Below are 27,733 nucleotides of genomic sequence, written 5' to 3'. Positions count from 1 at the left end.
AGGAGAGTTGATTATTTGGGCATCTGAATGATGTGAGCTATGGTGAGATTTTGAACATATTTGACTTTGTATCTTGCTAAATATGCCAAACAAGCTAGATGTCAAGAATTCTCAACATGGAAACCAGAGCAGGCACCTGGTGACTCACCATTTGCTGTGAGAAGCCTCCATGTTGCACAGAACCAAACATCATCTCAGGGCTCGATACCTGGGCACCAGCTGCTGGCATCCAACAGACATTGACATCCAATAATTGCCAACCTCATGATACCTCTCCAATCCACTTACCGAAGCTTACAGTCCAACATAGCAGGGTGCACTGGTAACTAGTTTTGAAGAATTGCTGTAAGGAAACTTTGCACAGATTGGCAGGCACACGAAAGGGGCTGCTTCAGATGTGATTTCACAGCAGGCAGCTGTCTTTGTTGAGGTGATTGGAAGGTGGAGGGACTAGTTTGGATAGAGTTTGCTGCATCTTCCTAGTGTAATGTGCTCTGCACAATTGAAGCAGTCACTGGAGTGATGTGTTAGATGCTGAGGAGCTAGGGGAATGGGAGCAGCCTTCTCAGGATGAGGAGATTGAGGAGCAGGAAGATTGCCTTGTGCATGTCAGAAATCAGCTACAATTGGTATTACAAGCCAGGCAGGGCCTGACTGATGTATGGTAGATTGACAGCTTGCTGGGTGTAAAAGACAATCATGGATTATAAAACATATTGTTCATGGTGCTAGGTTTTTGCTGACCAACTGCAGCTTTCTTGGTTTTGTTTGTGGTTCCTTTTGCTGTCTGTAAGTAAACATTCCCGCTTCGAATTGTCTAGTTGAATGTTTGTATGTGATGTTCCTCCCTGGACAACAACAAGCTGCTGTGGACATTGGAGACATAGTAGCAATGACTTAAAGAAAGTGCTGAGACAGGATGTAGGTAAGGATGGGCAAAATGTGTAGTCTGGTAGTTAAGTAGCAACTAGGGTGGGAGAATAGGGCTCTAAGTGTCAGGGATATGCTGTGAACATCATGCCCTTGCTGCTGCTGTGCCACGATGGTGCCAGTGAAGGGCAATGCCAGATTGCAAATGTTTGTCAGGGTGCACAGCAGCCTTTTAAAGATGGCACAAGGGATGTTGATCTTTTGAGGAATATCTGGAGATTGTTGAGCTGTTCCAAGAACAGCACATGACAAGATGGGACTGGAATTAAACAGGAGTGACCCACGAGGGACAGGCAGGGTAATTAATGAGACGAGTTTGGTCAGCTATGGTGAGAAAACTTACAAAGCCTTGCCCTGGAAAACCCTCCAAATCTACTTGATTCAACTCACAGCTCGTCAAAGAAACAGAAGATTCCGTCCAATGTATCTTACCCCCAATGCTAATATGTTCCAGACTATATGCCCAGTCATAACAGTGATTCTTTAGCCACTTTAGTAGTTCTCGGTTTCAGTGATTGGGGGGGATTCCTATATGTATGTGTGTGGTAAGTGAATGCGAACATATCTGAGCTTTGTGTGATTGGGATATCTGTATGTTTCTCTGTGTTGGGGAGGAGGGCTGGAACAGATTAGAATTTTTAACAGTGTTAATACGCCCCTGCAGACATAGTTCAGATTACTTTGCATTCATATCAGCCACAAGCATTTGACTGCATTTGAAGTATTGGACATCTGTATATTGGATTGGTTTTGAAGTATTCTCTGTTCCAAGACATGCAATTGCTAACTTGGCTGCAATTGAGAAAATGCCTCCAGCAACCGTGAGCCAAGAAGATCTTGAAATGCAAAGGAATGTGTGCGTGATGTATGTGTGTGTGTGTGTGTGTGTGTGTGTGTGTGTGTGTGTGTGTGTGTGTGAATGATGTGCCTGTGTGTGATGTGTGTGTGTGTGTGTGTGTGTGTATGTGTGTGTGATGTGTCTGTGTGCGTGTGTGTGCACTTGTGATGTGTCTGTGCGTGTGTGTGTGTGCATGTGTGATGTGTCTCTGTGTATGTGTGATGTGTCTGTCTGTGTGTGTGGTGTGTGGGTGTCTGTCTGCGTGTGCGTGCATGTCTGTGTGTGTGTAAGAGTGTGTGGTGTCTCTGTGTGTGTGTGATGTGTCTGTGTGTGTGATGTGTCTGTGTGTGCGTGTGTGTGATGTGTCTGTGTGTGTGCGTGTGTGATGTGTCTGTGTGTCTGAGTGTGTGATGTGTGTGTTGTGTGTGTGCATGTGTGCGCGTGTGATGTGTCTGTGTCTGTGTATGTGTGTGTGTGTCTGTGTGTATGGTGTGTGTGTGATGTGTCTGTGTGTGAGTGTGTGTGATGTGTTTGTGTGTCTGTGTGTGCATGTGTGTGATGAGTGTGCATGTGTGTGCCATGTGTCTGTGTGTGTGTGATGTGTCTGTGTGTGCGTATGTGTGTGCTGTGTGTGTGTGTCTGTATGTGTGTGTATGCATGTGATATATCTGTGTGTGTGATGTGTCTGTGTGTGTGATGTGTCTGTGTGTGTGCATTTCTGTGTGTGTGTGTGATGTGTGTGTGTATGTGTCTCTGTGTGTGCAGGTGTGATGTGTCTGTGTGCGTGTGTGTGTGATGTGTCTGTGTATGTGTGTGCGTGCGTGTGTGTAATGTGTCTCTGCTTGTGTGTCTGTGTGCATGTGGTGTGTTTGTGTGTGTGTGTGTCTGTGTGTGCATGTGTGTGATTTGTCTGTGTGTGCGCGTGTGTGTGCGTGTGTGATGTGTCTCTGAGTGTGTGATGTGTCTGTGTGTGTGATGTGTCTGTGTGTGTGCGCGCGTATGTGTGTGATGTGTCTGTGTGTGTGTGATGTGTCTGTGTGTGTGATGTGCCTGAGTGTGTGCGTGATGTGTCTGTGTGTATGATGTGTCTGTGTGTGTGCGTGCATGTGTGTGATGTGCCTCTGTGTGTGTCTGTGTGTGCGTGTGGTGTGTGTGTTTGATATGGGTGTATGTGTGGTGTCTGTCTGTGTGTGTGTGATGTGTCTGTGTGTGTGATGTGTCTGTGTGTGTGCATGTGGTGTGTATGTGTGTGTGTGTGATGTGTCTGTGTGTGTGTGAGTGTGTGTGTTATGTGTTTGTGTGTGTGTGTGGTGTTCAGTGACACATTCTCTGAATTCCACAGTGGAATGGGTGAAAGTACAAGGCCACTGAGAGTCGTCTCAGGTTTTAACCTCACACAGGCAACTAAATATTAACAAAGGGAGTTGTGGTTTTGCAGGTTTAACACCAGCTTGTTTGAATAGACTACAGTAATACCCATTCTGAATACCGACGATGCCAATAGCCAGCTCCCTGTTTGTTGTTTTGTTGTGGAAGATCACAAACCCCCTACAATCAAACAAGGAACTGTGGATGCTGGAAATCTGAAACAACAAAAACAGAAATTGCTGGGAAGACACCTTATCTTCTTTTTGGGCAGCCTAAAGTCCGAACGACTCAACATTGAGTTTTCAATTTTAATTAACCTGCACCTCTCGCTTCTTCCATTGGAGTGAACTAAGGCATTTCCTCCAGATGAGTTTCTACCTGGTCATAACAGGTTTGTTGTAGCCATGACTGTTGCAGTAATATGCAGACACAGGATGTCACGTAATCTATGGATTCAGTGCTCTAGGCAACTGGAGGGTACACTGAGGCTGTGGGATAGATGACAGGGATCAGTGAGAGCTGCAGCATTATATGTGGTAAGAACCTTCCACCTCCTACAGAGTAGCAGCATCAGCCAAAACAAGGCCAGCAGAACTCTGTGTGAACCTCTTAAAATGGGTTGTGTGAAATCATCGTTGACTCAATGTAAACATTTTAATGCTGCTGAGGCCAGCATCCCCTGTATGATCCCAACTGAAAGTGCAGCTTAATGCCACGATCTTTTCAATGCTTTTTCTGTTTAATAAAATTTAAGGATACAAATTGATGGAAACCTTCATAACGTGTGCTGTTCTGGTCATCCTGCTTTGCAAGGATATTAATAAATTGGAGAGGGTGCAGAAAAGATTTACAAGGATATTTACTGGGACTGGAGGGTTCAAGTTAGAAGGAGAGGCTGGATAGGCTGGGCCTGGTTTTCCTGGAACATAGGAGGTTGAGGGGTAATCTTCATAGAGGTTTATAAAATGATGAGGGGCATAGATAAGGTGAACAGCAAAGAGTAGGGGAGTTCAAAACTAGATGGCATATTTTTAAGGTCAGAGGCGAAAGATTTAAAATGGTCCTAAGGGCAACGTTTTCCACATAGAGCATGTGCAAGGAACTGTCAGAGAAAGAGGTAGATGCAAGTACAGTTACAAGAAATTTGGACAGGAATATGAGGAGGAAAGGTTTAGAGGGATATGGGCCAAATGCAGGCAAAGACTAGCTTAGTTTGAAAAACTTGGTCGGAATGGGGTGATTGGACCAAAGGGTTTGTTTCTGAGGTGTGTGAGTCTATCTGAGACTCCCTCATTCAATTCATGCTAGTGTGGACACAATGCAAAGAATGTTGTTATCATTCAGACAGGGATGAGTTATTGTGTAGTGCTAAGGTTGTCTAACCTCTGCACCTTCATTTTTACCACAGCTACAATGACTGGATCACACAAGTGATGATGAACAATGAACACATAGTTACAAATGTGGTTATAGGGTCATAGAATCATAGAGATGTACAGCATGGAAACAGACCCTGCGGTCCAACCCGTCCACACCAACCAGATATCCTAACCCAATCTCGTCCCACCTGCCAGCACCTGGCCCATATCCCTCCAAACCCTTCCTATTCATACACCCATCCAAATGCCTCTTAAATGTTGCAATTGTACCAGCCTCCACCACATCCTCCACCACATTCCATACACGTACCACCCTCTGCGTGAAAAAGTTGCCCCTTAGGTCTCTTTTATATCTTTCCCCTCTCACCCTAAACTCCCTGACCCCAGGGCAAAGACTTTGCCTATTTATCCTATCCGTGCCCCTCATAATTTTGTAAACCTCTATAAGGACACCCCTCAGCCTCCAACGCTACAGGGAAAACAGCCCCAGCCTGTTCAGCCTCTCCCTATAGCTCAGATCCTCCAATCCTGGCAACATCCTTGTAAATCTTTTCTGAACCCTTTCAAGTTTCACAACATCTTTCCAATAGGAAGGAGACCAGAATTGCATGTAATATTCCAACAGTGGCCTAACCAATGTCCTGTACAGCCGCAACATGACCTCCCAACTCCTGCACTTAATACTCTGAGAAATAAAGGAAAGCATATCAAACGTCTTCTTCACTATCCTATCTACCTGCGACTTCACTTTCAAGGAGCTATGAACCTGCACACTCCAAGGTCTCTTTGTTCAGCAACACAATGAGGTTTCACACTTGCTATTTATACAACGTCATCACGTTTTCTGTTTTGCTTCCCTCACATCTCGACGTAGTCACAGTCATAGAGATATTCAGCACGGAAACAGACTCTTTGGTCCAACTCGTCCATGCTGACCAGTTATCCTAACCTAATCTAGTCCCATTTGCCAGCACTTGACATATCTCTCTAAATCCTTCCTATTTATGTACCCATCCAGATGCCTTTTAAATGTTGCGATTGTACCAGCCTCCACCACTTCCTCTGGCAGCTCATTCCATACCACCCTCTCTGTGAAAAAATTGCCCCTTAGGTCCCTTTTAAATGTTTCCCCTCTCACCCTAAACCTATGCCCTCTAGTTTTGGACTCTCACACTAGGGAAAAGACTTTGCCTATTTATCCTATCTATGCCCCTCATGATTTTATAAACGTCTGTAAGGTCACCCCTCAGCCTCTGATACTCCAGGGAAAACAGCCCCAGCCTTTTCAGCCTTTCCCTATAGTTCAAACCCTCCAAACCTGGCAACATCCTTGTAGATCTTTTTTGAACCCTTTCAAGTTTCACAATATCTTTCCAATAGGAGGGAGACCAGAACTGCATCTGGGGTCCACAGCTGAGGTGGAGGGAGCCTGCTGTACAGTAGAGCTTATTGCCCTTTGAAGTTTGGGTAGGTGACCTCAAGGGAGATTTATGACTGGAGCAGCTGGACATGCAGAGAGTGCCACACCCAGATGTAAGTCTTTGTCTTGAATGACCACAGGCAGAATAGAGATGAAGGGTCTGGCCACTCTGGAGTGTGCTACGAGGAGACCTCTACACGGCCTGTGTGTAGTTCCCAGTTCTGGCACCATCCTGTTTCCTTGTGAGCAAGTGGAATCTGGAGTGAGGTCAAGGTCCCTTTCCAGCCTACGGCCTTGCTGTTGGTACTGAGGATCAATGGTTGGAGTAGAAATCTGTTTGCCAACTTGTCCAGTCAGAATCATACACACTGCAGGTATCACTGTACAGATAGCATTAGTGGGCATCTTCAACATTTGATCCTGTTTTCCATTTGCCTCCAGCAAACATGCCCACTGCTCCTGCATCTGTTTGTACAGTTGGATAAAGTTCTTAATGGATGACATCAAGGGGTCCCCTCCTTCCTTGGGTTGAGCAGGTGCCTGGACTTCAGCAGTCCCTCTGACTACTGGGGAGCTTGGCTATTTCTTCCTCGGCTAATTGCAGAAAAGGCAGTTATGTGCTCGGTTGGCTTGATAGCTGATTTCCAACAGCACTGGCTGAGGTTACCATGAAGGACTTTTTTTCTCAACCGCTCCCCTCAGCGTGGTGACTCTCAGGTTAAATCCCTACTTGTTGTGTGTGTCTCTCTCTCTCTCTCTCTTTCTCTCTCTCTAATGAGACAGCAGCTTTATGGTCTAGTTAGACTATGATAACTTTATTCCTACAACTTATTCTTTCTAAAAGTGACCTTTCCTTTTCAGAACAGATAAGAGCAAAATACTGTGGATGATGGAAATTTGAAATAAAAACAGAAACTTGCTGTAAACACACAGCAGATCTGGCAGCACCCTTGGAGAGAAAACAGAATTGACCCTTCAAGTCTGCCCTTTCTTCAGACATTTATATTTTTTATAATGTTGATTATTTATTCCAGGCAACAAATGACCAACTTCATATAAAATAACTCATGTTTCTTTGGATTAAAATCATTGACACATAATAAAGCATGTTTCAACCACTTTGCAATGCAGGCTCAAAAGGCCACATGATACTTCTCAGGGCTGTTATCAACTAAAAGCTGACTTTATGTCACATTTTGAAATACATTTTGTGAGACAACAAGAAGCTACATATTAAGGGTCCTTTTAAGGTTAGCAAGGTAGGGAGGGAATTCCCCAAATTAAGGTCCAGGCAGCCAAAAGAATGGAAGCCAGTTAAAATTGGGGATAAGCAAGAATCAGAATTGGAGAAGCAGAGAGCTCTCAAAGGGTTCCTGATGAAGGGCTTATGCCTAAAACGTCGACTCTCCTGCTCCATGGATGCTGCCTGATCTGCTGTGCTTTTTCAGTGCCACAACTTTTCGACTCTGATCTCCAGCATCTGCAGTCCTCACTTTCTCTTAGCTCTCAAAGGCTTGTACAATTTAAGGGGGTTATGAATAGAGAGGGTCCAGGCAATGAAGGGATTTGAAAACAAGATGAGAATGTTAAAATTGAAGCATTGCTTATACCAGTAGCAAACATAAATCAGTGAACATCAAGGTGATGGCAGAATTGGCTATGGTGTAAGTTCGGGTACAAGCAGCAGCATTTTGAAGGGACTCACATTTAAGGAGTGTGTAAGATAATAGGTTGGTCAGGAGACCACTGAAGTAGTCACAACTAGAGCTGACAAAGGCCTGGATTAGGCTTTCAGCATTGGTCGAACTCTTGCAAAAGGGATCGAGTCACATGACGGAGGCTGAAGTGGATAACTTTGATGATGCAGATTCTGCAACAAATTACTCACCTCTTGAATCCCCAAAACCTGTCCATTCTTCTCAAAATGCAAGTTAGGAGCCAACTAGAATATTCTATACTTATCTGGATGAATGTAGCTCCAGCAACATCCAATAAGCATAATACCATCCAAGACAAAACAACTTGTTTGGTCTGATGCCCCTCCCACCAAATTAAACATTCACTTGCCCTCATCACTGATACACAGAGACAGCTATGTGTACCATGTATAAGATGTACTCCAGAAAACCACAAAGCTCCATTGACAACACTTTCAAAATCAATAACTTCTCCACCTAGAATACCAAGATGGAATTTCCTTCCTAGTCACATACCTGTTGACTTGGAGCAACATCCCCTTTCTTTCACCGTTATTGGGAAAAAAAGTCATGGTGCTTCCTTGCCAACACCACTATGCATCTACCTACTCCAGTTGGAGTGTAGCAGTTCAAGAAGGCAGCTTATTTGCCATTCTCCTTGGCAATAAGGATGAGCCTCATCCGCAATGCTCACATGTCATGAAAGAATAGTTAAAAGAAGCTCATCCTGGTGCTAAATAACTTAAGAATGTAAGAATTAGGAGTAGGAATAGGCAATTCAGCCTCTCGTGCCTGCTCTGCTTTTTAATAGGATCATGGCTGATCTCATCTCAATCTCAACTCCACTTTCCTGCCCATGCTCTGTAATCCTAGAACCTGAACCTAAAATCTGTCAATCACTTCCTTAAATTTACTCCATGTCCTGGCATCCACCACAGTAAGGTAGTGAATGCCACTGATTCTAAATCCTTTGAGAGAATAATCACACAACACCAGGTTAGAGTCCAACAGGTTTATTTGGAAGCATTAGCTTTCGGAGCGCTGCTCCTTCATCAGGTGATTGGGGACAACCACCTGATGAAGGAGCAGCGCTCCAAGCACAAGTGCTTCCAAATAAACCTGTTGGACTTATAACCTGGTGTTGTATGATTTTTAACTTTGCACACCCCAGTCTGACACCAGCACCTCCAAATCTTCACAGAATAGAACACCTTTGTTCACAATAATTCAGTTCCGACCAACAGAGCTGTAAGGCAATGAGATAGATTTGGTCATGAGGGAATGGAGTCCGTGATGAGGCAACTAAGGGCAATGGCTAGATTTCAAATATGCATTCGGAAGAAATTTCTGTTCATCCACCATTGGATGACAGCCAAGCAATGCAACAAATTAGAAACTGATAATTTATAAAGTATACAAAGAAACATTTATATCAGCTAAAATGTCATGTTTTTACCGTGCTCACAGGAAGAGGTTAGTTCTTTGGACAACAGAGTACAATTATGAATTTTAACCCACCCACAAACCCTGCATTTTGCTGGTCTCCTCCTCTGTGCTGATCTCAACAAAGATGCAAAAAATGTCCACAATGTGTCTGAGATTTTCTTTATTCATTCATGGGACGTGGGTATCAATGGTTGGGATAGTATTTATTGCCCATATCTAGTTGCCCTTGAGAAGGTGTTGGTAAGCTGCTTTCTGGAACCACAGCAGTCAATGTAGTGTAGGGAGACCCACAATGTTCTTGGGGTGAGATTTCGAGGATTTTGACCCAACGACAGTGATGGAACAGCAATGTATTTCCAAGTTACGATGTTGAGTGGATTGGAGGGTAACTTAGAGGAGATGGTGTTCCCATGTATCTGTCACCCTTGTCCTTCCAGATGGGTTTGGGAGGTGCGATCAAAGGATCATTGGTGAATTTCTTCAGGTGCATCTTGTACATAGTTCACACTGCTGTTACTGAGCATTGCAGGTGGAGGGACTGAATATTTGTGAATGTGCTGCCAATTATGTGGGCTGTTTTGTCCTGGATTAGGCTTTGTCCTGCCAAGCTTCTTGAGTCTTGTTGGGACTGCATCCATCCAGGCAAGTGGAGAGTATTCCATCACATTCCTGATTTGTGCCTTTGTGGATAGGAATCAGGAGGTGAGTTACTCACCATAGTATTCCTAGCCTCTGACCTGCTCTTCTAGCCATTCTGGTCATGTGGTGTGTCCAGTTGGATTTCTGATCAATGGTAAGCTGCAAGATATTGATGGTGGGGGATTCATTAATGGTTACACCATTAACTGTAAAGGGGCGGTAGTTATATTGTTGCTTATTGGAAATGGTAATTCATGGCATTTGTATAATATGAATGTTATGTGACACTTGTCAGCCCAACCCTGAATATTGTTCAGATCATGTTGCCTTTGAATATGGATTGCTTCAGCATCTGAGGGGTTGTGAATGATGCTGAACATTGTGCAATCATCCGTGTACATAACCACTTCTGACCTTATGATGGTGGGAAGGTCATTGATGAAGCAGTAGAAGATGGTTGGGCCTCGGTCAGTACCATGAGGAACTCCTATAGTGATACCCTAGAGCTGAGATGACTGATCTCCCACAAACTCAACATCATCTTGTGTGCCAAGCATGACCCAAGCAGCATTGATTCCCATTTTGCTAAGCGTCATGATGCCAGACTTGATTGAATGTGGCCTTGATCACAGGGGTTGTCACTCTTACCTCACCTCTGAAATTTAACACTTTCTCTCCATGTTTGACTTTGGGAGCCTAGTGGCCTTAATGGAACCCAAACTGAGTGTTAGTCAGCAAGTTCTTGCTGAGTAAATGCTGCTTCATGGCACTGTTGGTGACACCTTCCATTACTTTACTGATGATCAAGAGTAGACTGAGGGGCGGTAATTGGTAGTCTGGATTTGTCCTGCTTTTTGTGTATAGGGCATACATGGGCTATTTTCTACATTGTCAGTTAGATGCCTCTGCTGTAGTTGTACTGGAACAGCTCGGCTATGAGAGCGGCAAGTTATGGAGCTCAAGTCTTCAGTACTATTTCAGGAATGTTCTCAGGGTCCACAGCCTTTGCATTATCCAGTGCCTTCGACTATTTCTTGACATTATGTGGAGTGAATTGAATTATCTGAAATTGGTATCTTTGATGCTGGGGACCACCTGGAGGAAGCTAAGATGGTTCATTCACTCGGCACTTATGGCTGAAGATTGCTGTGAATGTACTTCTTTTGTACTGATGTGTTGGGCTCTTGCATCAATGGGGATGGGGATATTTGTAGAGCCTCCTCCTCCCGTGAGTTGTTCAATAGTCCATCATCATTCACAACTGGATGTGGCAGGGCCTGATTTGATGTTTGTGGGATCATTAAGCTCTGTTTCATGCTGTTGATACTGTTTGGAATGCAAGTAGTCCTGTTTGGTAGCTGCACCAGGTTGACATCTAATTTTTAGGCATGTCTGGCTCTGCTTCTGGCATGCCCTCCCTCACTCTCTATTGAACTAGGGGTTGATCCCCTGGCTAGATGGTAATGGTTGAATGGGGGATATGCTGGCCCATGAGTGCACACTGGGGACATGCTGACATTGATTATACATCAATTGCCAATTGACCAAATACGAAAGGTGGATGCCAGTCATGAAATCTTTCAAAGGAATGGCATCATCTCCTCAGAAGTCAGAATGGGGGTAAAGTGTACAATCTAAAAATAAGCAACCTTTTCTCCTCATACTTTCCTGGGTAAACGTCCTGCTTGGTGTAATTCCGAGACACAGAGAGACCAGACTTAGTCAAAGAATCAAAATGCATTTTCTCATATTGACTCACATGGATCATGATCAATAGTTCCTTCAGGAACAGGGAGGAGAAAAGCAGTGTGTGTATTCCTTTCTAATTGTTTTCCTCTTATGCCAACCAGCAAATACATGTTTGGATGCCATGTGGGTGCTCACTGATAATTATCACCTCAGACGTTCATTCAAATGGTTACCTCATGAAGGATCTTGCTGCCAATGCCTATAGTAGAACCTCAACAGCAGTATTTAGAGTCATAGAGATGTACAGCACAGAAACAGATCTTTCAGTACAACTCATCCATGCCGACCAGGTATCCCAACCCAATCTAGTCCGACTTGCTCGCACCTGGCCCATATCCCTCCAAACCCTTCCTATTCATATACCCATCCAGATGCCTTTTAAATGTTGCAATTGTACCAGCCTCCACCACTTCCTCTAGCAGCTCATTCCATACATGTACCACACTCTGCGTGAAAAAGTTGCCCCTGAGGTCCCTTTCTCTCTTTCCCCTCTCGCCCTAAACCTATGCCCTCTAATTCTGGACGCCCCCATTCCAGGGAAAAGATTTTGTCTATTTATCCTATCCATGCCCCTCTTCATTTGATAAATCTCCACAAGGTCATCCCTCAGCCTCTCATGCTCCAGGGAAAACAGTCCCAGCCTATTCAAACTCTCCCTATAACTCAAATCCTCCAATCCTTGCAACATCTTTGGAAATCTTTTCTGAACCCGTTTAAGTTTCACAACATCCTTACAATAGGAAGGAGAGCAGAATTACACACAATATTCTAAAAGTGGCCTAAGCAATGTCCTGTACAGCTGCAACATGACCTCCCAACTCCTATACTCAATACTCTGACCAATAAGAGAAAGCATATCAAGCGCTTGCTTCACTATCCTGTCTATTTGTGACTCTACTTTCAAGGAGCTATGAACTTGCACTTCAAGATCTCTTTGTTCAGCCACACTTCTGAGGACCTTACCATTAAGTGTATACGGCCTGCTAAGATTTGTTGTCCCAAAATGCAGCACCTCGCATTTATCTAAATGAAACTCAATTTGCCACTTCTCAGCCCATTGGCTCATTAAGATCCCGTTGTAATCCAAGGTAATCTTCTTTGCTGTCTGCTATACCTCTAATTTTGGTTCATCCCAAGGGGAACCTTGCCAAAAATCTTCATGAAGTTCAGGTAGATCACGTCCATTGCTCTGCCCTCATCAATCCTCTTTGTTACTTCTTCAAAAAACTCAATCAAGTTTGTGAGACATGATTTCCCACGCACAAAGCCATGTTGACTATCCCTAATCAATCCTTGCCTTTCCAAATACATGGACATCCCGTCCCTCAGGATTCCCTCCAACAACTTGCTCACCACCGAGGTCAGGCTCACTGTCCATAGTTCTCTGGCTTGTCCTTACCACTCTTCATAAACAGTGGCACCACATTAGCCAACCTCCAGTCTTCCAGCACCTCACCTGTGGCTATTGATGATACAAATATCTCAGCAAGGGGCACAGCAATCACTTCCCTAGCTTCCCATAGAGTTTTAGGGTACACCTGATCAGGTCCTGGGGATTTATCCAATTTTATGCGTTTCAAGACATTCAGCAATTCCTCTTCTGTAATATGGACATTTTTAAAGATGTCATCATCTATTTCCCTAATTCTATATCTTCCATGTCCTTTTCCACAGTAAACACTGATGCAAAATACTCGTTTAATATCTCCCCCCATTTCCTGCAGCTCCACACAAAGGTCTCCTTGCTGATCTTTAAGGGGCTTTATTCTCTCCTTAGTTACCCATTTGTCCTTAATAGATTTGTAAAAACCCTTTGGATTCTCCTTAACTCTATTTGCCAAATCTATTTCATGCCCCCTTTTTGTCCTCCTGAGTTCCGCCTTAAGTATACCCCTACCACCTTTATATTTTTCTAAGGAGTCATTCAATCTGTCTTGTCTATACTTGACATACCCTTCCTTCTTTCTCTTAACCAAACCCTCAATTTCTTTAGTCATCCAGCATTCTCTATATCTACCAGCCTTCCCTTTGCCTTCAGAATAAGACAGAAGATCAGAATGACAAAGAAATTCGATAACACAACTCAGAACTGTAAGTATACATCATTTTAATTAAGTCATTTAATATTTTACATCATGGTAAACATTCAATTATTTACAAAAAAAAACCTTTATTTGAATAATTAAACTCCACCAACACACAAACTATTTTGAAATTAGAGGGGTATCATTTCAGGCTTCTCTGGTGATTTGTTTTCCATTCAGTATTTCATACTGCTATTAACATCAATTGCTGTTCAAAGAGTAGTCTATTTCTTTATCAATAAATTAAGGATTCATTTACATTTAAACAATAAATACAAATGAGGTAACAAAAAAGTTGACAACTTTTAAATATAACATTCATCTTCAAATCTGACCGGTGATGGGATAATTGGCAAGGGGGCATTATTAGAACAACCTCTTTAGCATTTTTAATCGACTACCAGTTTTATGCAAGGTTTTAATCTCATTTACACAAATAATTAACTTTTTCTTTTCATACACTGTGGAAAATACCATTATGAAGTTACTTACTTTCACTAGCAGTCTATATATATAAGGTAGAACAGTTCAACAGTTTTATATTTTTAATAAAAAGGAATGTAGGATGTCATCCACATATTGCCCTATTCTGCCCTGGTCAAATCCGAGTTGTGAGGGAGGCTAAAGCCAATTATTCAGGCTAAAAGTGCAAAGAGTAAGGAAATGCTCCCAATGGAACTGATATACAGGAAGTACCATTTTCCAACAATTTTTTTCAGGTTTTCATTGTCCTCCAAATTCACAGTGAAGATTGACCACATGTGCACATATAGTGTTTGAAATTTCAAATGACTGTTTCCAGGTGATGGAAAGTGGTGCAGTACAATGTATATTTAATTTATGTATAATTCTCTTACCCAATAACTGAGAGCAAAACATGTGTTTTCAGGGGTTTGGAGGAGACAGAGGACATTTCTGTTGACAAAAACACATATTTGCTTTCTTTAAAAAAAGGGTTTATTTTCATATCACACACCATTTATGCATCTATTAGGAACAGGTTAATGCATTTAGGCAAATGCATTACCAGCCCAGATCTCTAAGTTATTGAAAGTGTAATAATTGAAAATGAAAGAGCTTAGCACACTGACAAAGTACATTACTTATTAACTGGTAATATTACTGTAGCAGGTAGATAATTGGACACATTTGAATCAAAAGCACGTACAAATTGTAACAGTGAACAAGAATATTGGGTATTGTAGCTCAAAGGGAAATTGATAAAAGACAGTTAAAAAAATTGTCAGACACCTGACAGGATCAAATTAGTTTGTTCTCAAGGTATGGCAAAGAATCACTAGCCCTTATCTGGTGAATTTCAGAAGCAGGCACTCTTCTCAGAAAATAAACATTATAACTATCATACCTTTAAACATATGCACTGTATCATCACCGCATCATCCAAATGGCTCATTTACAATGACATGTTAATCTCATAAAATGTTTCTATTTCATACCTTCTTACCAGACTACTGTCAATTAAAAGGCGCAGAACGGAGTACACTAATGCTATTCTTGAGTGTACATGGAAGTGTACAGGGTATACAGGGAACACAAAGATTAGGAAGCCCATTTAATGCATGACTTTCACATACTCAATTTTTCTGAAGAGTTGCCTGCAACTATCCCATTTTGCTCATTATATATAAAAAATTCTCTTTCCCTGCCATTACTGACTTTTAGTAACTAACTGCTTGAGCAGATGGACAATCCATAAAACATCTTTAAAATCTGCCACTCAAGATTTTAGTTTTTATTTAATGTATCAGTGTTAACCTTTGTGTTTATGAATGCATGTAGCTTCCGAAGATTATGCACTTCAAAGAACAAGACAAAGCACCTCGCCCTTTGCTCATAGTGCTGTGAGCACATTTAGGGTTCACCGCTGTCAAAATCCAGTTACAAAAGTGTGAGGTGTTAAGAGTTATGCACTCATCCATTTTGAAGTAATTAATCTTGGTCCTAAATTCTAACATCTACACTTAGGAAGACATCAATTTCCCAAAAGACCTTTCAGCAGTATTAAATTCTGGTGTTTCTATTGCTGTGCACACATAAATTCTAGTTTTTTTCCTTAATTTTATTTAACTATTTGTCAGCAGTTGAAACTTAACTATAGATATGGATGATTCAATGGAGCCACGTACAGAGGTTACAAAAATGCAACAGCAACAACAATTAATGTGAAGCCATGCAAATGACATGGCAGTTAGCAAATATTTAATGCAGCTACATTAATGATAGAAAGTTGAACAGCTTACAATCCTTCGCCTGGGTTTATCAAGAATGCCACCCCTGCGCAAAACTGTTCTGATATTTCAAATTCCAAAGGGGCTTAAAGGGATATGAACACTTGGCTGTGTCCCTATTGAACTTGTAACATGAATATGCTACAAATAACCCACCCTGCAATTGCGAAGTTATCACAGTTCCTACCCAGTGTGGCTTATAGTCTGGTCTGGGCCTCTGGGATATAAATTTCAATGCTGTCTGCACTTTCTGTGGCGGAGTTCTGTCTCACAGATGCAGCTCGCTTGGCAGCCATCAGGCGTTTCCGTGCCTCCTGCCTTTGTTTCTCTGTGGCTTCTAGTGATTTTTCACGTTTGAGGGGCACTTGACCCTTTGGTGGTTTCTTTGGCACAGGAGGAGGAATTCTTTTTTCCTGCAGTAAGAAATATAACGGCGTGTGAGTGACTAGTATTCTTCAGGTAGGTGTGGCAACACACAACTGCGGTATTTCACACAATCCGTAGATGCATACAGTACCTGGAAACATTGTTGCTGTCACTGAAAACGTATCAAGTCATTATCAAAATTACTCAACGTTATTGACACCACCATGTCACCATTTCACACAGCAATTATCTTTCCTTCTGGAGCCCAACTACACAGTATCAATATAATATCTCAAGAAAGGCAGGAAAGGACAGAATGTTCTTGTAGCTCTGCAGCCTTGTACTTAAGTTTAGATTTTTGGGAAGCAATAGCTCAGTCAGAAACAGCATTTTATAGGTCAGCAAACAAACTTGCTCCATTAGATGAATTGTCTCATTTCTTAAGTGGTTAAACTCAAACTTAGCTTTGTGGGACCACTCTCTCAGTCAGAAGAATGTGGATCAAAAGATTTCAGAGGTTTGAGCACATAATCCAGGTTGATACTTCAGTGTGGCATTAAAGGAGAGTTTGGTGGTTGAGGGTGAAAACTATCAGTTAACATAGCATCCCTACAGTGTGGAAGCACGTCATTCAGCCCATTGAGTCCACACTGTGGACAATGTGCAAACTCCCAACAGTTGCCCAAGGCTGGAATTGAACCTGGGTCCCTGGTGCTGTAAGGCAGCAGTGTTAACTACTGAGCCAACATGTCAGCATCTGTTGGTGTCTCGGATGGGTGTAAAAGAGTCTGTGAAGAATCACAGAAACCCAGCATGGAAAGAGACCATTCAGCCTATCGAGTCTGTACCAACCCCCTCCCCCTCCCCCCCCCCCCCCCCACCATGAGTATCCCACTCAGGTGAAACCCTCACCCTATCTCTGTTACTCTGCATTAACCACAGCTAACCTGCACATTCCTGGACACTGCAGGGCAATTTAGCTTGGCCAATCCACCTAACCTGCACATCTTTGGACTGTGGGTGGAAACTGGAGCACCCGGTGGAGAGCCAAACAGACAGATACTCCAGGCTGGAATCAACCCTGGATTCCTGGCGCTGTGGGGTAGCGGTATTAATTACTGAGCCACTGAGCTGCCCAACAAGAATAATGACACTGACCAATATTTAAATCAACATGACTAAAACAGAGTAACCACTCAAGTATCTTGTTTATTTTGTGGAATTTTGCCATGCAAAACAAAGTACTATGTTACAGCCTATTAATATTTTTAAAATGCAATATATTCTGGGACATCCAGAGATTCTGAAATGAACTTATTAATAGAAGCCTGCTCCTTTCCTTCTCAGAAATATTGCTTTAAAGTTGCAGATTTGTAGTACCAGCATTTTTCTGTAAGCCTCGTTTTCTCTTCTCTCCTGATTAAATTGGTTCTATTCTTGCAATATTTTTAACCAAATGGCTAACACCATTAATATTGGCAAGCCATTTTATCACTCCAGGGGTTGAGTATTACTTAGGAAAACATCATTTTGCCAGGCAGTATAATAAAAGAAGCCTACTATCTAAATAGTGAGAGATGGCAGAGAAATGGAGAGGAATCTGAGTGTCTTAGTAAATGCATCACAAAATGTTAACATGCAAGGACATACATAATTAGGAAAGCTAACAGAATGCTTTTGTTTATTGCGAGGAACATTGAATACAGAAGTAGGGAGCATAAGCTTCAGTTGTCCAGGGCACTTGTGAGACAACCTCCAGAATACCATGTACATTCTTGGTCTGCTTCTTTAAGGAAGGATACAAAATCGTTGGAGGCAGTTCAGAGTAGGTTTAATGGACTGAAAATGGGCACGTGTTCTTATGAAAAAGACAAGCTAAGGTTGTATCCACTGGAGCTGAAAAGGGATTGAAACATATATGTTCCTGAGGCAGGCTGTCTGGGGAAAAGATGCTTTTTTTCTGATGGGAGAATCTGGATCTAGCAGTCATAATTTCATAATAAAAAATCACTCATTTATGCTGGGTCCTCTACTTTTTGTCATTTACATAAATGATTTGGATGCGAGCATAAGAGGTACAGTTAGTAAGTTTGTAGATGACACCAAAATTGGAGGTGTAGTGGACAGCGAAGAGGATTCCCTCAGATTACAATAGGATCTGGACCAGATGGGCCAATGGGTTGAGAAGTGACAGATGGAGTTTAATTCAGATCAATGCGAAGTGCTGCATTTTGGGAAAGCAAATCTCAGCAGGACTTATACACTTAATGGTAAGGTCCTAGGGAGTGTTGTTGAACAAAGAGACCTTGCTGTGCAGGTTCATAGCTCCTTGAAAGTAGAGTTGCAGGTAGATAGGATAGCAAAAAAAGGTGTTTGGTATGCTTTCCTTTATTGGTCAGAGTATTGAGTACAGGAGTTGGGAGGTCATGCTGCGGCTGTACAGGACATTGGTTAGGCCACTGTTGGAATATTGCGTGCAATTCTGGTCTCCTTCCTCTCGGAAAGATGTTGTGAAACTTGAAAGGATTCAGAAAAGATTTACAAGGATGTTGCCAGGATTGGAGGATCTGAGCTACAAGGAGAGGCTGAACAGGCTGGGGCTGTTTTCCCTGGAGCATCGGAGGCTGAGGGGTGACCTTATAGAGGTTTACAAAATTATGAGGGGCATGGATAGGATAAATAGACAAAGTCTTTTCCCTGGGGTTAGGGAATCCAGAACTAGAGGGTATAGGTTTAGGGTGAGAGGGGAAAGATATAAAAGACACCTAAGAGACAACTTTTTCATGCAGAGTGTGGTACGTGTATGGAATGAGCTGCCAGAGGATGCGGTGGAGGCTGGTACAATTGCAACATTTAAGTGGCATTTGGATGGGTATATGAATAGGAAGGGTTTGGAGGGATATGGGCCGAGTGCTGGCAGGTGGGACTAGTTTGGGTGGGGATATCTAGTCGGCATGGATGGGTTGGACCAAAGGGTCTGTTTCCATGCTGTACATCTCTATGACTTTATGACTGTATGACACAAATAAGGAGAACCTTTGTCTAACAGAGAATAGTAAGTCTTTGGATTTCTTTCAAAAGACAGTTGAAGTAGAATCTTTAAGAAAGAGGTAAATAGAATCTTGACAAGCATGAGGGTGAAAGATAAGCAGGAATGTGGAATAATCCAGCCAGACATAATCCTATTGAATTGTGAAACAGGTTCAAGTGTTCTACTTCTGCTCCTCACTCATTTATATATTCATATGTTGTTGACTTAGTGAACAACATACATAATGGTTGGATTAAGGGCAAGAAAGGGAAGTTTATATTTTTCAGTGCATGTACTCTCTTGGGGTATGTGTTTTCCATCTAAAAGTTGAGTTAAATCATTTAGGTATGACATTCCCTTTTTAAGATGTAGGCAAGTGGCTTTTTTTGAGATGCAAATGTGAAGTTCATCGAATAAACCTATTGAACTATAATCTGGTGTTATGTAATTTTTAACTTCATCTAATTTGCAGATTACTGACATCTAATTAGCTCAATTTAACATCAGTATTCACTGGCTATTCTTGTTTGACTGATATCAAATCTTTTTGTGTTCCTGGCTGAAAAAAATTACATTAAAATAAATGATTTTTAAGGCTTTTTTAAAGGCAATTTATTTTCTGTCCATTTTCTTCTTCAGTGCCCATTCTTGCCAATATCAGTAGCTCATACCTGGATAATGCTTCACAAACATGCAACAATCTGCCACCTCATTTTATTTCAATATCTTGCAAATGTTTCTAAATTTTGGAGAATAATTCAACTGTGGGCAGAATTAAAACTGAGTGCAATTCCATTTTTATTCAGTACCCTGATTCAACCAGGATCATTTGATAGCAATCAGAAACAGAGAGCTGGCTAATTTCTCTGCTACCCAGCCTGAAGATATTATGGGAAATTGTAGCACCTCATTGTTAACTCAGTCTAGATGAGGTGTGGACTGTCTTTGTCTGTTTGCTATCATACCACACTAATTGCAGCAGAGTTTACGTTAGCCTCGTATAAATATTAAAATTATGTTTCCTCATATAAGTATTAAAATTATGTTTTTATGCTTGTGGTTAGCAGGCTTGCATGAATTTATATGAGTCAATAAAAATGTATTAATTATAAGCAACATTGTTAAATGCATTATATTTTATCACATCTCTGTTATCATTTGGGAGGTCTGTACACAAAAGTTAAAACAATTTATTTTAATTATGTACCTTGCACTGAATTTGCTGGAGGAAATATCCTTTTTCCATCATTTATAGGGCAACACAACAATTTAAATATTGACACAGAAAAGTTGCAATGATCTTGATATGTCAGACAGCCATAAAACTAAAATAGTAATGAACTTAGCCTTTAAAGAAGCCTATGAGCTATTAAATGTCTTAAGCATGATTTTAAATGTTAAATATCAAATCTGTAGTTGCTGTGCAGCGGAAACGAAGGCTGAGTATTTAGGTATGAACTTCTATGCATATGGAGAGCCTCTCCATTGTTATGAGAGTAGTGGTGGAGGCCTGACCAATTTGCACATCCATCACCGTTCATGGAAGCAACTGTATGTGTTAAAGTGAAACTGTCGCGGATTGATCTTGTTTTCACTGGGTATGTCCATAGCATGATGAATGTGCTTTAGAGACAGCAAGATGATGCCTAAAACTTTCAGTCCTTTGCATGTATAAGGTTTTGGACATGGCCCTGGGACACCTTTGCAGATGGTCAAGTGTTCTTTCCTGGAGGTCAGGTGCACTGTGAAAGAGGTAAGGGGCTCCTTGAGTGAGATTTTGTGCTCTCTGAGCTTTTAAAAATAGACATTAGTATGCTTAATACTGGATTAGTGGTGCTGGAAGAGCACAGCAGTTCAGGCAGCATCCGATTTCGCTGCTCGTTGGATGCTGCCTGAACTGCTGTGCTCTTCCAGCACCACTAATCCAGTATTTGATTTTCAGCATCTGCAGTCATTGTTTTAACTCATTAGTATGCTTAAGATGTTCTATAAACTCATTGAAAGTATCAGCCTGATTGGAAATGTGAAAGCAATGGTCAAGAGAACTGTAAAGATGTCATGAATTTAAATTTCCTTTCAATATTTGCAAAAATTGCCTCCACAGTTTAAAAAGAATCAGTACCTGCTAATCCACTATATTGATATAGGCCTGAGGGCCATCATTAAAGGATCAGTGCTATGTGACTGATTACACAATAGTTAATTCATCAAGAGCCACGCAAAAGCTTTATTGAATCTAAACATAGGTCTGGGCCACTGCACATGTTGGATATTGGGTGAGTAGAGTTGAAAAGTGTGGTGCTGGAAAAGCGCAGCAGGCCAGGCAGCATCCGAGGAGCAGGAGAATCGACGTTTCGGGCATAAGCCCTTCTTTAGGAATGAGGCTGGTGTGCCAAGCGGGCTGAGATAAAAGGTGGGGGGCGGGGGGTGGTGGGGGGGGGAAGGGCGCTGGGTGGAAGGAGTTGAGGGTAAGGGTGATAGGCCAGAGAGGGGGTGGGGGTGGAGAGGTTGGGAAGAAGATTGCAGGTGAGGGAGGTGCTGAATGCGGGGGTTGGGACTGAGATAAGGTGGGGGGAGTTGGCATGGGTACATACAAGCAAAAAAGGTGGGGTGATAAGGGAATATGGATTGGTATTAAGGTGGCATTGAGGCATTAAGAGGCTATATGGAGTAGGTAAGATGGCATGGATTGAGAGGGTCATGGCATGGAATCAGGGTATGAGAGGGTCATTGAAGATATTAGAGGAGCAAAGGTTGGCATGAAGTATATAAGGAGCCTTGGTGAGAGGGTTATGAAAATGATGTGGCATGAATTGGGTAAATGATTGTGCGGGGTGGGGGTGAAGAGATGTGATAGCTATTCTTTGCCAGTGTATCAAGTCAGGCCTTCTATCCAGCTGTTTCCAAGCTATTTTCTGTATCCCATGACTCCCATTTACACATGTCTACACAAATGAGAAGATGGACCATCGTGCATCATCTTGACTGAACAAATATGGCAGTTCCTTTATTGTTGCTGGGTCAAAATACTAGAACTCTCAACTTAACAGTAATATGCTTTCCTTACACAAACTGCAGGGACTGTTCGAGAGGGTAGCTCAGCAGCACCTTTTTGAGGACAACTAGGGATGGCTAACAGATGCTGGTCTTGCCAGCAACATAGATCCTATTAATTAATTTTTGAAAGGTCTACTTTATAGTGATTTTATACTTTGCTGCTATGATCATGCCGATATGATCCTTGTTTCAGTGTGCCTTATGTTAATATTACTGTTCACATTCATTGTGAGCAGACTGGATCCGTCTCGTGTTTCTCTGGGTATTGGGTTGCACTCTGAGTGCTGCTCTCTTTTCACTACACTGCTACCCCTTTTAGTCTCTAGTTTCCCTAAGCTATCCTTATCCACAAGGCTCTCACACTTTTCAGTACTGTACCACCCTTTATTTACAGGTTACTGAATATATTTCTCTGGTGTAGTGTCTCCACTCTCCCCACCCCCATATTACACCTCTCTCTCTGATCTGTTCTTTCCTACATGTTGCCTTGCTCTGCTCTGCTGATGTCAGAGTAACACAATGAGTCACATCATCATTCATTGTCCACCTGAGCTTCTTTCTTACTCATAGAAACATAGAAATTTGGTACATGTTTAGGCCACTTGGCACTCGCTCAACCATTCAATATGATCATGGCTGATCATCCAAAGCAGTATCCTGTTCCGACTTTCTCCCCATGCCCTTTGATCTATTTATTCCTAAGAATTCTACCTCTCTGGTTCCTGAAAACGTTCAATGTTTTGACCTTAACCACTGTCTGTGGCTCAGTTTACATGATTCTAGCAATTTGCTTTTTGAACTTCTTATACTATAACTGATATCATTAACATTATCTTCCACACCTCCAAAATCCAAACCCAACAGGACAAAAGAGTTTAGACATCTGACTGGTTGCCCTGATTTGCTTTGTTTGATTTTCACACACAGGGCGAATGGTTCTCTCCCATTCCTTTAACTTTTGTACAATCCTGTATGCATTTGACAGAGGCTGGCTGTCTCTGTCTTATTCCTGATGAAGGGCGTTTGCCCGAAATATCGATTCTCCTGCTCCTCGGATGTTGCCTGACCTGTTGTGCTTTTCCAGCACCACATTTGCGACACTCATCTCCAGCATCTGCAGTCTTCACTTTTGCCTATGTCTTTGTTCACATTCATTCCCACTTTTGGCTTGAGTCAGATCAACACCTTTCCAGTTCTCCTGAACATTCCATCAGATGTCAAGGTTTTGTTGGATCTTAGGTTGATCTATTGCTTGAAGGACTGTTGGCTCTGCTTATCTGTCCTTCCTCCAGACTTTTGCACAAAGTTGTCAGTATTTTTGTTCCATGCCTTCTGCTATACCACTTCTGTTGTTTCCTTCTATGGTCTTTTCTCTCTCTTCACAGTCTTCCTGTTGTCCTGAGACATTATATTCAGCCTGACATTGCATCACAACAATGGTACCTCTGTTTTTAATCTTCCTTCCATGAATTGTTTTGCCAGTGAATATACATCTTAATTATGTTGATCTACATTGAGCATTGTTAAGTACAAGTCTGCAATCTTGGACATTAGGGACTTGATGGTTTTGATCACCTTCACTGCTTCCCCATTTCCCGAGGGATAAATTGGAGAAGTGGTAGATACCTGGTTCTGCAGTGAACTTATGGAATTCCACATTCACAAATTGACATCTGTTATCTAGAACTGTTTCCTCTGGAAAACAATGTGTTGCAAAATCTGTGCTCCAATAACTGCTTCTGATGTAGATTCAAAGGATGTATCTTCCCTTTGTCATTAGATAAATCTGTGCCGTCTTCTCCCACAGTCATGTTATAAGTTCTTAAGGCATTAATGGCCCAGTTGGCACCTGACTGTGGATAGCACATATGAGATATAATCTGATAAAATCTTCAATTTCTTTTGGAATATCAGGCCACCATATAGGTTGCAGAGATCTATAACTGTGCTGTCTGATTTCCAAGTATCTGCTGTGAAGTCATTTTAAGATTTCTTGCCTCACAGACATCAGTGTGACCAGTCCATTGTCGTACAGCAATAGGTCTTCCACAACTGTTTAATACTGTATCTGTTCAAGGTACGTCTTCAAAACCTGATCTGCTGGATAGTATATGAACTCTCACTTCTAGAAAGAGCTGGTACTGCAACATTCTATTTACTCAAATTTACCAATAGTGTTGGGGAGCAATGCAACTGGGTAGTTGGGGCAAGAGGCCATCATGAGTGTTGTGAACTCAGGGAAACAGTAGTAACAAAAATATTTTGTGATTAAAGATTTACTTTTAATTGGCAGTTATTGTAGGATATGTCTGAATTTCAATCTATTAATTTCTCTTGGTGATGAAAATGAATATTAACCCTGCCCCAGTTTGATCTGTGGTTTGTACTGAACTAATTGATTTCAGTCTACTCAACATCCAAAACCTTCCTTCTAAATCCACCTTGCAACACTTCTTTGATCAGACAGTTACAATGCATTTCATAGCATCGCTAGGCACAGAATTTTTTCAGATTATCTGATATCTATTGTAAATGTCACCCAAAATAGATCTGTGAAACCAGCAAGACATTACAGATAGATATCTGAAAACGCTGCAAATTAGAGAAATGCATTTTGTTTTTTAAAAACCGATTTATCAGGAATATTAAAGTTACCTTCTTTTCAGGAAGTTCCATCTGCTTCCAATTGCTTGCCTTCAGTTGATGCAGCTCATCAAATTTCATACTGACATTTTCAATAGACAACTGCAGCATGTCCCAAAATCCTGCCAAGTCTTGGGAGGTTAATCGAGGACAAGCATTTGGATTCTATGCACAGCAGGAAAAGAATGTGTAAGCTTGGCACTTATTTTATTTTCTAAGAATACATGCAGACATAGACATATAGGCTTTTTCTTTGCTTGTATTAGATCCTTATTTTGATGGTTTTGCTCTGCCAGTAAAATTAAAACTGTTGGAAGACAAACAATTCAGGTCAGTCACTGCTGGGATGAATCAATGTTGTCATGGTTACAGTAATTTGGCGGGAACAAGCTTGATGGAATGCAGATTAATACAATATTCACATACCATGTTTTCTTCACATAGTCCGCTGAATTGTTGGAACTTCTGGGACATTAACAGTTGAGCACTTCCAATAGCACTTCGTATTTTCCCCAAAACTAAAGATAAACAACACCAGGAAGAAGTGATATTCAGTGAACTTCAAATAATCTGTACACTGCACAGTAATATTTCAGCTCAATACCTAAGTCAGTGTTACTTGAAAATAAGTCTGTACTCAGCTAAGCGCTTAAATGTTTTGGATATTTTTAAAAAAGTTAATAAAAATGAGAGAAACTGTTACAGAATAAATTTTCAGAATACCTGTAATCAATTTTACTTTCTGTGAAGTAAATAAATTAAAACCTTGTTTATGCTCAATTTTGGATAATTAAATCTGTATAAGCAAATATCCAGTTACCGTTTTCCATCTGCCTCCATCTTTACTCAATATCCATAAACAGGCAAGGGCTGCTGTACTGTTATCAGGAACACTTCCTTTCCTCCCCTAACCCAAAGATTAGGCAGTCAAACGATGGTCCTGTACGACAGCCTCAGATCAGCTGACAGCTGGAGTTCTGCCTGGTTGCTGCAGCTACTCAATGGACAAAGCTTCTGCGCTAATGGACAGTCACTTTCTTCAAAATACTCATCAAGGACATCTGCGGGGATGCATTCTGGCAATTACCCCTTCTACCTCAGACTCAGATAATTTACTGAAGGGCAGGTTTCTATAAAAGGGGCATCCACAAGCACTGGGATGTAGCGAAATATGTCATTAGGCATTTCTGAAATTTGCATGCTAGGCATCTGGACAATCCACAAGTTGTATCAAATGCCGTTCCCATCTTCCTCCAAAAAAGTGTAGAATGCAGATATCAAAATCAACAAAAAATATTGCTTCTCTTGGCTGGGTTATCACATAGGCATCACTTTCATTGCCAAGTAATAGTCACTTTACTATTGACAATGAAAATCAATAGCAAGACTGAGATGAAGAATGAATGTATCAGTTTAGTATTTCAGCTCTTGGAGGAGGATAGTATGTGTAAAGAATTCCTAAACCAAACAGAGGTAGTAACTGTACAATACATTCTGAACTGAATGGTGTTTGAACCAACTATATAGTCAACCCCCTAATCCTGAGACTCTTCTACAGCTAGAAGAAATTACCACACACTGACCATTGTGTTAAGTCCCTTCAGGGGAGTTTCCTTTGAATTTTTGCTGACTGCCGTTTCAAAGAGGTACAGTAGGTAGTGGTTGAAGGGGTGAGAAGCAGGAAACTTCTGCTGAGAAGTTAGTGGACTTTATGAAGTGGTTTTGTGAAATGTAAGGAAAAGTGGGGCATTCAATAATTTACAGGCACCTGATGATGAAATTGCAAATAATGCTGACACACAGAGATTAGGAATTATGTTGTGAGCAACTCCTCTCCCTAAAGCCTGTCCACCATCTACAAAGCACAAGTGAGGAGTGTGATGGAATACTCTCCAGTTGCCTGGACGGGTGCAGCTCCAACAACACTCAAGAAGCTTGACACCATTCAGGTCAAGGTTAATGCTTGATTGGCATCCTATTATTTATCTTAACCATCAACTCCAATACCAACACACAGTAGTAACAGTATGTACCCACGTGTAAAATGCACTGTAACAACTTGCCATGCTTCCTTTGAAGGCACTTAGACCTATGACTTCCACCAATTAAACAGAAGGTCAAGGGCAGCAGAGGCATGGGAACACCCCACTATGGTATCCATCCAAGCTACAGATCATTCTGACTTGAAACTATATCAATGTTCATTCGCTGTCACTGGAATTATTTTGTAACAGCACTACAGGCCAATCTACCTCATCTGGACACCAACATTTCAAGAAAGCAGAATACCATCAGTTTCTCAAGCCCCACTGCAAATGGGGAATAAATTCTGGCTGCTAATGATGCTCTCATCCCATGAAGGAATGGAAAAAGAACTTGATGTTTGAGCCAAATGGGTGGATAAGAACAACCCAAGATGAAATGGTCTTGATAGTGCGTCAATACCAAGCTATGGAAATGCAGACCTTGACAAGATACAGAAGATACCCTGGTCACCGACAGCATCCGGATTCACCTCTCATCATTTAGATACGTTTTGCCAATGGGCTAAGGTAGGTTAGGATGAGATATTGAGGCTGATGTTGTACCTCTCTCCCTCATTATAATCTAATTCTTGTACTCCCAGTTGGAGAGAAAAAAACCCTTAATTACCAAAAGGATCACCTTAATGATCAAGACCTCAGCTCTAATTACTTAACAAAATTTAGGACAAAATCTTCCCAGTCCTTGAACTGGAATTGGTCAGAAAGTTGGGAAGATAAGGTGAGATTAGCAGTGAAGAGCTTCTCATTGTCAACAATAAACCCCATCCCATTCTCCAACCAAGTATTGAATGG

General features: G+C 41.6%; 2 protein-coding genes across 14 annotated transcripts in view; one reads left to right on the top strand and one right to left on the bottom strand.

Annotated features, from left to right (window-relative positions):
* The window catches only part of LOC140477095 (homeobox protein AKR-like), a 285,068-nt gene that overhangs the window by 46,404 nt on the left and 210,931 nt on the right, over positions 1–27,733 (top strand). The gene's annotated exons all lie outside the window — the stretch shown is intronic.
* The window catches only part of dlgap1a (discs, large (Drosophila) homolog-associated protein 1a), a 766,490-nt gene continuing 752,319 nt past the window's right edge, over positions 13,563–27,733 (bottom strand). For all 13 annotated transcript variants that reach the window (XM_072570364.1, XM_072570355.1, XM_072570359.1 and 10 more), the window contains 3 exons: positions 25,323–25,414; positions 24,909–25,061; positions 13,563–16,212 (listed from right to left, as the gene is read on the bottom strand). In XM_072570364.1, coding sequence (XP_072426465.1) covers positions 15,997–16,212; positions 24,909–25,061; positions 25,323–25,414 — 461 coding nt within the window. In that variant the 3' untranslated portion in view covers positions 13,563–15,996. The remainder of the gene's footprint in view (positions 16,213–24,908; positions 25,062–25,322; positions 25,415–27,733) is intronic.

Source organism: Chiloscyllium punctatum, chromosome 5 (genome assembly GCF_047496795.1).
Source record: "Chiloscyllium punctatum isolate Juve2018m chromosome 5, sChiPun1.3, whole genome shotgun sequence".
Taxonomy (NCBI): Eukaryota; Metazoa; Chordata; class Chondrichthyes; order Orectolobiformes; family Hemiscylliidae; genus Chiloscyllium; species Chiloscyllium punctatum.
This window is presented reverse-complemented; position numbering and strand designations above follow the sequence as displayed.